The sequence below is a fragment of the Balaenoptera musculus genome, chromosome 7, assembly GCF_009873245.2.
Source record: "Balaenoptera musculus isolate JJ_BM4_2016_0621 chromosome 7, mBalMus1.pri.v3, whole genome shotgun sequence".
In the NCBI taxonomy this organism is placed as follows: Eukaryota; Metazoa; Chordata; class Mammalia; order Artiodactyla; family Balaenopteridae; genus Balaenoptera; species Balaenoptera musculus.
The window spans coordinates 66,449,208-66,463,116 of NC_045791.1; the positions used below are offsets into that span (position 1 = coordinate 66,449,208).

At 33.4% G+C, this 13,909-nt stretch overlaps 1 protein-coding gene across 8 annotated transcripts in view; it reads right to left on the reverse strand.

The window, feature by feature from the left end:
* The window catches only part of CALCRL (calcitonin receptor like receptor), a 103,680-nt gene that overhangs the window by 13,970 nt on the left and 75,801 nt on the right, over positions 1 to 13,909 (reverse strand). For all 8 annotated transcript variants that reach the window (XM_036858404.1, XM_036858403.1, XM_036858407.1 and 5 more), the window contains 4 exons: positions 6,560 to 6,686; positions 3,510 to 3,663; positions 2,094 to 2,154; positions 1,944 to 2,010 (listed from right to left, as the gene is read on the reverse strand). In XM_036858404.1, the coding sequence (XP_036714299.1) occupies positions 1,944 to 2,010; positions 2,094 to 2,154; positions 3,510 to 3,663; positions 6,560 to 6,686 (409 nt within the window). The remainder of the gene's footprint in view (positions 1 to 1,943; positions 2,011 to 2,093; positions 2,155 to 3,509; positions 3,664 to 6,559; positions 6,687 to 13,909) is intronic.

Here is a 13,909-nt window from a genome sequence, read left to right on the forward strand (position 1 = left end):
TCATTTGTTAGGTGCTTTTACTTACTTCCTGAACCTCTCTGATCTAGGACTCTGAATCACATACCCCTCTCTAGAGCCAGATCTCTTATAATAAAATTTTGCCTTGTATTTGTTCTGTAAGCTTCTGGATGGCCCAAAAAAAGAATCTTAATTTCTTTGTATTTTCCTCAAAACAGAATCATGGTATCATGTAGAAATTATAAGTGAAGAATCTTTTAAAAGCATTTTTTGAGAGTTTATTATATTCTAGGCACTATGTTGATTGCTTAACAGGATACACCTCAATCCTTACAACACCCTATGAGGTATTTATTCTTATTACTGCATAGTCATAGATGAGAAAACAAAGGCATAGAGAGGCTCAAAACAAAACAAAACAGAACTTGCCCTGAGAAACACAACCAGCAATGGTAGAGCTAGGTTTCAATGCTGGTTCTTTCCAAGAATACAAAGCTAGGACTTCTCAGGATACAGCTTAAACAATGTGTTATACATGTTCCTAGTATGTGCAGGTAACAAGGGAAGGAAATGCTTCTGCCTCTGAAATTTTCATAGAGTCTGCACTAAGGTACATTAAAATTTCCATGAGATATAATAATAAATTCCATGTGTTGATTTTTTGAACTGGCTGTCTTGTGTAGCCAAGCACAAACCAGAAATTTGACACTTGCTCCGTGATTTATACATGCCAGGCTAAGCACTCTTTATGTATTAACTCATTTAATTTCTTGTTAAAAAAAATTAAAAGTCTCTGTAATTACATTCTCTGTTTTGCAAATAAGGGACTTGAGGCCCAGAGTGATTAGTTTAATTGCATAAGGTCACAGAGCAAGTAAGAGGTAGAAGAAGAATTCAAACCCAGGCAATCAGCTTCTAAAATTTACCCTCTTAATTATGGCACACTTTTGAAAATAACAGTGATACACTTGAGAATGGCTTGAACAGTGTTCTAACATAACGACATACTAAATTGCAGCTAGCAAATGTAGTAAAATAATAGAATATTTCTCTACAAAAAGAATCTGAAAAGAAGGGTTAGGAAGCTTTGAATTTTGGCTGAGAAACGTGCCACCTTCATCTTTTTATATATAATTAAATATCAGCTGTAATTAGTCTTAAAGACTGTAATTGCAATCTGGTCTCTAACGCTCTATGAGAGAAAGCATGTTAATTTAGATTAATTTATTTCCCCATTGAAACAATGTAATAAAAGCACTGAATTTGACTTCTGTTTTCCTGCAACCACACTTAAAAATGTCCAATTCGTGCACTTGGATTAAGTGCTGATCATTATAATGATAAAACAACAGTTGAAGCAATACTTTCTTTTTCCAAATTAAAGTCTTTTCTTTATGGGGATATTAGTCTTATTACCATCACAGGTGTGTGGGTTTTTCCTGTTTGCCATCCCCACTCACTAGATCCATCCTCTGCCCTTCTCTGCTCTGCGCCCCAGCAGGCTCTGAGGCACGTCTGAAGACTGCATCATCACAAGGCTTTTTTGCCCTTGGCATTTGCTGCATTTGGCCAATGGGAGGATCCAAGAGATCAGAGCATGAGAAGAGAGAGAAGTTTGAGTATTTCTTTCTCCTTTTTCCCCGTCAGGCTGTGGTTTTGACAGTAGCTGTGTTCCTCTACCCAAGGCCAGACCTCTTGTTGGGCTACCCCTCCTAGCACTCACCCAACCCCCTCTTAAAGTCTATCCATGATAACAGCTTCCCACTGTTGGTGCCTGGTGCCTCACCATCCCTTATGAATTAGTTCCTTTCCTCTTCCTGCCAACACTTCAAATATAACACCTTCCTTTAACCCTCTTCAATCAAACACTGTGAGTATGCCGTCTATGTCCACTGAGATCCTGAAGGATACCATAGGCCAGATGTTTCAGGAAATAAAGTTGAACTATGAACAATGATGAAAAAAGGAGCATTTTAATTACGTACCAATAAAGCAGCACAAATTGGGCCATGGATAATGTAGAGGAGATGGGTATCAGAACTGATCCAGCAGCTAGGGGAAAAAGCGGGGAAATTATGTTGAAGATTTTCATTGTAATTATTTCCAATTGAAATCAAAAAGAGAGATGATCTTACTTATCATTGTAATATAAGCTTCTGGCAACAGCATGTATACAAGCAGGAATCAGTGGAAATCCTGTAAATATCAAACAAAAAGAAAATAAATAGGCATCTTTCTCTGTAGATGGAATTCCTAAAATATGTCATGAAATATGAAACTCAGGAATACTCTAGGAGCAAAAATAACTGGTCACTATATGCTTCTGACGCAAATATTATCTGTCTACTCATACAGTAAATGTGATGAAGTATTAGGTATCTGTCTTCAGGCTTGTGTGTGTGTGTGTGTGTGTGTGTGTGTGTGTACAGTTTCTTCTAATCTGAGCCATTTTGAATCAGTGGACTCCAGACCTAAGTTCATAAATGTGCTGCCTGGGCTCAAAAGCTTAGAAGAAATTCAGCATCCACATATCTTCCGTAAGACGGGACTGGCCAATCAGATGTGGGAAGAAGTTGAGACTGACTATGTGAAGAAGAAGAGAAGGAAGAGAGAGATGGCTTATATATCAGAAATTTTGCATGTTCTTAGCATTCTAAATCAGATCTTTCAAATGTAAAATGAAGGTATATTTTATAAAGGTAACCTGAGTGTACTAATAGCCTCAACACATACATACATATAATTGAGCAAAAATTGGACTCACTTGGCAAATATATATATGACATTTTTATTATCAATAATATCAAACAACCAATAGGAACAATATTTATTTCAGTAAAAAAAAATATAGTGTGTGTGTACATACCTCTATATATCTACATCTATTATCTGACTGGATAAATAGGTAGATAGATGGATAGATAGATAGATAAGTACAATTTCAGTTATGTTTCTGGAAACTAGTCCTATTGAATTCATGTACAATGAATTCATTTTCAGCATTTTATGTTTTGTATTATTCCAGTTATTTTTTAAAAATATGCTAGAAGTGTATTATTTTTTGCTTTGTGAATACCATGTCAGGAGATTGTGTGGAAAAAGCAGAATTTTTTGGCTGTCTTTATTCAGTTACTGTTCCCTCTACTCTTAAAATAAAATAACAATTTTTTTCAAACAAGCATTTTTAGAATGGAACTTCAAAGCTGGTTAAGCCCAATGCCCTCGTTTTGCACATGAGGAAAAAGGAGATTCAGAATAGATCCCTAATTTATGATTCTAATTCTATTGTTTTAGTCACTACATATTTGGCCAAAATATACACTGGAATATTAAATAGAAAAAAATTGTATTATTAATTGACCTGTGGTTACCGATAACAGTGAGTCAGTGGTACTTTAAATATTTTAATTTACAGCAATGAGCAAAGGTTAATCACTTGATATTGTTTAAAAAATGATTAATAATAAGAATATTTTTATTACAAAGGAACTCTGCATCCTCCAAAAGCTTTCTTAAAAGATGAGTCAGTAGATATGCTTGATGGCACTTACCCCAGCCAAGAAAATAATACCACATCAAGTGCTGCTTCTCCGCAAACACAGCCACCACAATAAGTGTGTGTAGGTAAATGCCTTCACAAAGCATCCAAAAGTAGTTACAGCCCATCAGGTAAAGATGAATGAATTGGAACACTTTACAGCTAACCTATGAGGAAAAAAGGATATATAGATATAGATATAGATATATAGATATATGTATGTATATATGTGTATATATATATGTTTTGGCTGTGCCATGTGGCTTGGGGGATCTTAGGTCCCCGACCAGGGATTGAACCTGGGCCCTGGCAGTGGAAGCACGGAGTCCTAACCACTGGACCGCCAGGGAATTCCCAGAAAGCAATCAATATTTAGTTGTTTATAAATGTACATGTAAAGCAATATTCTAGTTTAGCTTAGTTATACAGAAACACAGAATTTTCTCTCCTCTACACAAAATCTTTCCCACTAATGATTCAGATTTATAAAAGCCAGTCTTCATCCCCATCTAATGGTGCCTCTAAAGTATTTAGCCACTGACTTCAGAGATTTAAAATGATACACCTCCCAGGAAATGTGTGAATGCCAAATTTACTACATTTAGTGGATGTGTATTTTCTTAATATTGTTTTAGTTATTGTGTAATTACAAGTATCAAAGTTTTGCACATGAATGAATTTACATCTGTTTTAACCATGTCATCATGAACTCCTCGATTGTTGCATTCTGCTGGAAAAATCTTAATCATTATCTTAATAATTTTAAAAGCAATTCATGAAAAGTGCCAAATACTTAGGAAGTCTTGCATATCGTGTGCTACCAGTGCAGATACTTATTAAATAATAATCTAATGAGCCCATTCTTTGTTTTATTTAAATATGGGGTTTGAGGGTTTCACGTAGGTAAAAAGAAGAAAAAGTTATGGTTTTCCTTCCTCTTTTCCTGAGGTCTCCACTTTCTCAAAGAGACAGGAAGAGAGAGGTTTAAATATTGGGTAAAGAAAATACAAAGGAGTAAAAGAGATATTTACCCCTTAACGAGGGGAATAAATTTAAAGCTCTCCAATTACTCCCATCAGCTCCAGTTTCCAGACTGGAACTCAAATATTTAGTGGCAATTATCACCGTTTTTGAAATAAATATCTTTTTCACTAAAAGGAAAACTGGAAATTAAATGCACTAGAAAATAAATATTGTATTATCATAGAATAGTAGTAATAACATTGGCATATAAGTTAGCTTAAAAATATTTTAATATGTATTGTTTTATGTAATCCCTGAGATAATTCTGTGAGGCATGATTTATCACTAGCCACATATTTTATAGATAAAAAACTGAGTACTGGAGAAGTTAAATGATTTGCTAATTCATACAACATCAATCAAAGCTACATCCTGAACAAAATTTTGTTTTCTTGACCATACATAATGCCTTCTGACTGAGGATATTTATAAAACTATTCTTTTATTAAATACATCTGCAGAATGCATGATATTAAATTTTAAATATTGTACATTGATGTCAAACATTATATTAAAAAGTTCTCTCAAAAATAAAGCTGAGTTATTTAACTATGTTATATAGAAATGATAGGCTTCAGCTTCAAAATTTTATCTGTATAGTTTTTAGATACATATATCTAATTGGGCTTCCAACTCCTGATTTCATTAAAAATTTTATCTATAAATTATTATGATAAAAAGAACTTAAAGCATGCTTTAGAAAAATATTTTTATGATGGCATTGGCAATATAAACAGACAATAAATTTTCCAAGAATACATTAAAAGTAACTATACTACATTTTGCAATTTATGTGATAAACAGAATATCCTAGTATATAAATGTAAGATTTAGAGTCTCTTTCTCTGAAGCTTCACAACAAAACTCCAACTTTCCTTGCTCTAGAGAAATGCACTCTAAAATGGCAGGATATTTGCCAATTTTTTATATTGCTAATTATACCCCAGTGTTTCCTCACCCAGTGACTTTAGAGTGGAACATATACAAGATTAAGCAATCCGGATGCACATGTGCAAACAACACAGGGAATTTTAGAATTTTGGAAATTACCCTAAAAACACACATAAAACACATATGAGAGTATTGTTTATTTAACAATTAAGGGAAAATTCCTTCCCTTCCCCGATTTCAGTAACCAGAACTTAATCTTTTATAATCTTAACCTTAATCTTTTATATAAAAACTATTTTATATATACATATATATACATCCTTCCCAAATCTACATCCAAAACTGTAGTATAGATACTACAAATATTATAAAAGCAGGCAATTAAAAAATCTCAAATATATGCTTGCTATTTATGCAGATATTTTAATTTAAATATAGCTTATGTATGCATATAGCTTGCATTAAATATATAAAATTGTATAAGTAAATGTCAGGTTATATTTTAAAAATATAACTTTTGTATTGTGATAGTCTCTGTGCTTATTTCTGTGTATCTTTTTGTATTTATCCTAAAACCTGTGCTTCCAAAGGGATTGTAAGGGAACAATTTATAAATGTTTGCTGAGACAGTTAGGATTTGGTAGAGCACTTGAAAAATTTTATGTTGATAAAGTTCAATATTATATAGGCATAATTCATTTTCCCCTGGTTTTATTAACTCTTTAAAGTCAGCGTGATACCAAACATATAATTTAAATTAAATTTTCCATTTTCATGTGCTGCCTTTCTCTAACTACACAGTTAGTTGCTTTGCTTGATTTTTTAAAAATTTGATTGAGGAAATGTTATGTCCCACCAGCAGTAAGACTCTAACCATAAATGAGGTGAAGACATTTAACATATGTAGATAACTAGAACAAAGAAATTATTCTTCCTTTTGGTTTCAATATTTATAACTTGGGGAATATTGAGATATATTTACCTTTCTAAATTGGAATATAGCTACATATACTTACTCTTTATATGTCAGACATAAAATATACATATATTAGTACTTAATTACACACATATACATGTATCTACCCCTGCCCCCCACCTCTCCTATTTCTTCCCCACTAACCCCTTGAACCTAAACTTCATTTTACTTACAGGATTTGTGGCCACTAAGGGCTGGTTGTTGGCCACTGCAGTGAGATGAATGATTATTACAATAGAGTTACAAACGAAAGAGAAGAACAAATTTTTGTGCAAGGTAATTCTTTGGCAACTTAGGCTCCTGAAAGGCAAGAGAAACCAAAGTGTGCTGACATCATAAAATGTTTCCACATTTTGTATTAATAATCATTCAAATAAGATACATTCACAATTCATAGCAGCTGCTCCAAACTTGGAAGAATTATTTTTTCTCCCCAAGATTCACTCATGATAAAATTTTAATTGGGGAAAATCTATAATTCCTTAAAGCATAGAGACACATGAGTTGCTTCAGTACAGGTAAACATATATAAGGAAAGGAAATTTGTCTGTACAAGGCCTCTACATAAATTTCCTCCCTTAATCTCTCATCATGATTAATATTCTAATTCATTCTGAAGATGTAGAAACTGAAATTCAGTGAAGATAGATAATTGATCAAAAAATCATGCAGCTAATTAATTTGAAAACTTTGGATTTGTCATCAGATTCTCACATAGATAATGCTCTTTTCATTATACCACATAGGCTGTTCTATTTATATAGCCTGTTTATGGTTATTTATGGTTGTTCTGTTTATATAGCTCCTATGTGGTAGTGGTGATTATGTAGACCAATCATGAGAGAAATAACATTGTATTTAGAAGAAATGAGTTGATAAAAATATAGATTTAGCAACCAATGAGGTTTGCTCAGCTTCACTGAATTTTTTTCCAATTGGCCCTGCCATGCATAAGATATAAAAATATTACCTCCTCTTACTGAAGGTCCTCATGTGTAAAACAAAATTTTAAAACTGCCTAAATGGAGTTCATATAGAAATAGATTTCAGGAGCAGATGTCATTCATGACAAGTAATGCTGGTCTTCAGGTTGAATCCACATCTGCTCTACAAGATTGTACATGACTGCCTTACCTATGATCAAAGACCAACTCAAGTACTACCTCTTTTATGAAGCATTATTCAATGGCTTATTATGGGTAAAGTTTTAAAATAATATAAAGGAATCCATTTGAAATTGAATACTTAATATCAAAACACAACATATATGTAGGAAGACATGAGTAATTTCATTACAAAGAGTTAAAAGCTCATTTTGGGTTTTACACAGTTATACAATTAATATGATCAACCTAGATAATCTGCCCTATAAAACTCAAACCAATGACTTCTACTTTGGAAACTTTGAGATTTTAACCTAGTTTTATCACTATATCACCTTATTCTAAATAGACTATGTGCCCAGGATATTGTAGTTAGGCTGCTATTTCTATATTTAAAATGCAAAGTTTAGGCTATATTGTCTCTGAAATTTCTTGCAGCTAAAGGTCTGTGATCCTATATATAGCTCTAGTATTTTAAAGGATCTGAAAGTGAATCCAATCCAAATCAAAATTTATGGAATTTCAATACATGCCTTTCACAGAAGTAGATGCTATCAGGGAAACTTCTTTGAAAGGCTTCATGAACAAGACGGCCCTCAGATCAATCATTGTGTGTGAGACAGTCATATACCAACAATTGTGAAGTTCAGATGGAGTCCATCAAAATAGAAACAGCTGAGAGTTGCTAGTATTTTCATATTAGAGAGTCTTTAATTTGACTTGACTTTGCAGTGCATGACAGTAGTGAGAAGCAGACAGGGATCAAGGAACAGTGTAAAAATGATACTCTATAGAGAAGAAGAATCTGTGAAAGTTTTTGAATTAAGGAGTATCATGAGTTCTGCTATTTAACTGAAGTCAACATTGAGGCAAAGATGGCTCTATTTTTGATAAAATGCCACAGCAGTGACACGAGTGCTTGTGTTTACTGAGAGTGAAGAGAATTAATGAATATGAGGAGAGGTCTAATAAAAAATACTCTTTTCAAATCATTTATACATATTATGTGTAGTTTATTTCTTCTAATTTATCACTCTTCTGTGTTGAAAATTATGAACACATAAAATTTGTCAACATGGTCTTATTTTAAAATGCCTGTCTTGGGCTTACCCTGTGTCTATGGAGTGCCAACAATTATTTAGGGAAAAACTGCTTACCCATGCAAATATAAAGCACCCATGCCCTTTCTTAGTAACGGAATTTAGATAACTCAACTACCATCATGGGAAAAAAAATAAAATGTTTTCCTTAACTGGGTTGTTTTGCCCTTTCCTGCTGAACACACTTATATCCAGGTCCATTGGTTAAGACATATATACATAAACAAAATTTCATGTTTTTCAAATTATGACCAAAAGACTAGGAAGGTTTGCTTACAGAGCAAGTCAGAAATATTTGTAAAGAGTAAATTGGAATGCAGGAAAACAAACATTGAAGAAGGCTTTCAAAAATAGCAATTCATTATAGACGTAAGAGCAGAAAGATATGAGCTGAGGAACATAAAACAAACAGCATTTATATAATAACTGTTGATATTTATAATATTCACATGTGAAAAGATTGAAAATACGTAAAATAAAATGCCAACTAGTTAGTTGAAAAACCAGTTTAATTTTCCTTGTGTTCATTTAAACTTCCTTCTTTTCTCTATGATAGTCTGTATTTCTGTTCCTCTGAGAATTCCCTCTTTTCTAATGACTCTGCTCCCACCTCAATTTGGCTTGAAAGTTAAAGACTTAAAAATGAGCTGCTGGATGTAGAGAATGGAATTGAGGACACGGGGAGGGGGAAGGGTAAGCTGGGACGAAGTAAGAGAGTGGCATGGACATATATACACTACCAAATGTAAAATAGATAGCTAGTGGGAAGCAGCTGCAGAGCACAGGGAGATCAGCTCAGTGCTTTGTGACCACCTAGAGGGGTGGGATAGGGAGGGTGGGAGGGAGACGCAAGAGGGAGGGAATATGGGGATATATGTACACGTATAGCTGATTCACTTTGTTATACAGCAGAAACTAACACACCATTGTAAAGCAATTATACTCCAATAAAGATGTTAAAAAAAAAAAACGAGCTGCTGGTATCTATTCTCTTCTAAAGATGTAATTATTGTGACTACAGTCGCCAAAAAATGGTTTCTTATTCTCTTACTATGTGATGAAAGAATATACCATATTTCCCTCTTTTAGACCCAAACAATGCCATATTATGGGCAAAATTTTGAAACGATAGAGTCAAATTCTATTGTAAATGAATTATTGAATACCAAAACCAAACAAATACTTAAGAGGACACATGAAATCATTTCAATAGACACATGAAGCTTATTTTGAGTGTTTTACAAAATTATCCAAGTAGTATGGTCAACATAGATAATCTACCATATATGACTCAAACCATATACTTCTGCTTTAGGAACCCTGATATCCCGTTTAGCTGTCTATATCGTTGTAACAAACTGAACCATTGCCAAATCATTTCAGTTTGTGTTATGTAAAATAAGTCCTACTCTCTACAATACTAGCTTACAGTTTTGGTTTCTTCGATTTCTTCCTCCAGGTTCTGTGTAACTTAAATGTAGACAAATGCTATCTGACATGTTTTTTCTCAATGTCTAGTGGTAAAAATGGTTCAGATTTTTCTAGTGATGCGTATTGTTTTCTTTTAAACATATTCATTAATACGTATAAGTACATTAGGCCAAATAAAATCAACTTGAAAATGAAAACCAAAATATGTACTTGGTAAACACACTGGTTTGCTTAAATGAAATATTAAAATATTTCAGTATTTTTTCATATGTTAATCTGCAACCAATTTAACCTATCCTAAATTCTTTAATGTTATTATTTATTCAAAATATTTTTAAAAATTGTCTTATAGGCTTATAGAATGTTTTACAAAAATCTGTCTGCTTTCTTTAAATGTTATCCTAGCATAACCATAGAATAGAAAATGTGGTTTGTAGGTCTGGATTGTTTCCGTTTCATATTCTCTACATATAATTATTTTAGAACACTATTTCAACGTGCAATTTTGACAAGCAGAGTTATAGAAGCAGTTGGCATAAGTGTGGCAGCAAAACCATTACATTCCATGTATAATGTAACCATGCCTTTCAATTCTCTTTTTTGTGCCACCTACTGAAAGTGTGACTTTGGACAAGTTATTTAAAAACTCTAATCCTTAGTTTCAGTTTCCTTTTGTGTAATATAGGGATAACAATAGTACTTCATAGGATTGGCTGGAAGGTTAAATGAATTAAATCATGTCTAGTGCTTAGCATAATAGCTAACCTATAGTGAACCTTCCAAGATAACTATTATTTTTAACATAGTTTTCATGTGGCTAATTTTAATCAAATTCTCTAATGGTCTTCTCTCACAAATAATAAAATAGCGTCAAGGTTCGTGTCAGTAATATAAAACTGCCCATGTTTTAAGTAATGCAATGATACATTGTCATCTTTTTGTTACAAAACACAAGAATTCAGCATCAGAAAGATAATTTCCATGTGATGAAGGGCAATAGATCAAGCAACCTAAATTATCTTCCCAAGGAGTTGTCTGCAAATTTCCACTTTCCTTATCATGCTGATGCCAGGTATTATGCTACTCCATATTCAAAGTTCTGCCACAGTATGGACAAAACACTTGCCTTTGATTCCCATTTGGTTTTGACATGAGGTCGAAATTTCCAAATTACTTTCCTCAGTACTAATCCTGAGCAAAACTAGTCATGGAAGGAGGAAATACAAGCAATAAAAGAATAGCCCACTCTACAGTGTACTACTTCCTTGTGCTAGTTTATCTAATTTAATTTCCAAATGCTCAGCTTTTTCCACAAGAAAACACAAATCATGTATCCGAAAGGAAAGCCCGTGCCAATCGGAACACTGCCAAAGACAACAGGCAGAAAGCAATAAATGTATGAAAAGAATAAGCAGTATGGCTAGCTTTTGTCTACTGGCAATGGAACTTTGAGTTGATGGAATCACCTGGTTATGTATGACACACAAAGTAGACATAACCTCTAGCATTCGCTCTCTTTGGGAGGCTGCTGGTGATCCGTTCAGCCAGATTAGGAAGAGTCCAAGAGTGTTTCAACCAAGGTGCTCAGTCAAGTCCTGCTAGAGAGGAAATGGTTGCCCTTCCTCTATCATGCTCCCTCCTCCACTGCCCATGCCTTTCAAAGTTGCTCATTTAATATTACATATAAGTACAGGCTGCCTAAGGAACAGACATGCTCATTTTATGTGGCCAAATGGTTTGCTCTCATGTGTGAATTGCCCCAGTGCAAGTGTGCTTCTTGGTCTCCTAATGGGCAGAAAACTAGAGAAGAAATAGTCTGGCTTTCTGAATGCCTGTGATTCTTATGGTTTAAAAAAAAAAAAAAAAAAAAAAACCAAAAAAACAAAACCGAAAAAAAACCCTTTTCGAGATAAAATTCATAATAATAGCATACACCATAATATTGAGGCTTTACAATATCCCAGGTGCAGAGATAAGTACTCTACATTCATTATCTCATTTAACAACCCCTTGAAATATCATTATCCTTTAATAAAACTGAGGTAAGCTGCTCCAGGTCACAATCCTATTAAGTGATATTTTGAATTTGAATGTTTAAGTTTTTAATGAAGTATCAATAGTAAGGCTTTTGTCTCCTTTAATATTCATTTAGTCACTTATAACTATTTTTGATGCATAATAATATATTGTTCACTGTTTCTAGATACTGGGGAAACAGTTGTGAACAACACAGAGCAAGATCCTGATCTCATGTTACTCATGGGACAGTGTAGGGTAAATAGACACATATATTACATAAAGTAATTCTACATAGTGTTATATGCTTTTTAGAAGTTAAAATAGAATTAGGAGATAGGCAAAGACTGTGGCAAGAGTGAGGGGAATACTCCAGACAGAACTGAAACAGGAGAAGATAGGGAAGGAAAGCATCTCAAGCAGAGACAGCATCCTGTGTCGAACATTTTTTTTAAAAATTAAAGCTTAAGGTTTTTGAGGGGCAAGAAGGACAGACAATGTGAATAAAGCATAAGGCAAAACTCCACACTGGTTTTTTTTTTCCATACTAAATGAGGCAAATTAAATTCAAAGAACATAACTTACTAAATGACTTTTTGATTCTGCAGCTCATACTCTTATGTTACATCTTAATGTTCCATCAGCAAATGTTAGCAATGTAATATCCAGTCATTCTTGGGTTTTGTTTTTCCTAACTACTAAAAAGATGCTACCGTTGGGAGGGTTTACTTTGTGTTCTCCTCATGTACAGTCATATCAGTGGGTACGGTCTAGGAAAATAAACTGTGTCTGCAAGAGTAGGAAACCAGATTGCAAAGCATATTATGATTTGGGGAAGAAAGATGTTATATTATTTGTGTTATCTATTTCAAATTACAATATTATTTGTGTTATCTATTTCAAATTAAAAATTTTAGTCCATTCTAATAACTGTATAGTTTTTACACCAAGCAGTGGATCATTAGCATTCTTAAAATAATTTGTCATTTTGTTCCCATGAAAATTCAGTTATGCTTAAATAGTACTTACATTTAAATATACGTTATAAATACACTTATAAAGAAGTTGCATATTTATTAGAAAAATCAACAGAAATATGTAATCTTTAACATTTAGTTATAGTTTAAATAATAAATTTACTCTTTGAAATAAGTCCAAATTCTTTAATTCAGTTATATTTCCATACTTGGGACTCTTCTCCATAAACCAGTACGAGCAATTACATTATAGAGGAACTGGTTTTCGTTAGAGTAAACCCATTACTTCTTGCACCAGTTTGTCCTGATTTAAATCTGATACTCTAATGTGGAAATGCAATGCTTTTATTATATAATTACAGTGGACATATTTAAAAAGCTTTCCAGCCAAGACTCGCATTCCTGAATAGGAATGCTTTCAGCTCTCATCACGTTCAGTTTGAGAGGGAAGGATTTTTCAGCACATTGATTAAATTCATTAATTTGGAAGTAGACTCAGTGAGTATGCTCTAATAAAACATTATATGAAAAATTATAACTAACACTATCCAGTGTCAAGCTGAAGGAAGTCTAGAATACATACAATAGAATAGAATGTATCTCAGAACTGTAGTGCACAACAAACTTACAATGAATACACTCTTACCACAGGAGTGGAGAAAGCAAGGATGGTCCTGGGTAGGCACTCAGAGGTATGTTATTCAAGGATCGCTACGTGACTATTTCTGAACTCAGCCATTGCCAGACTTCTGACAGTGCAGATTTGCCAGGTTTTAAACAACTTATTTAAGTGATAGCTCTGATTTGCAAATACAGGGACATCAGAGCATGATTTGTAGATAAGACTCTCTAGTCTCTGTTTCAATGTAGGATTTCTTTAAATAGTTAGCTTTATT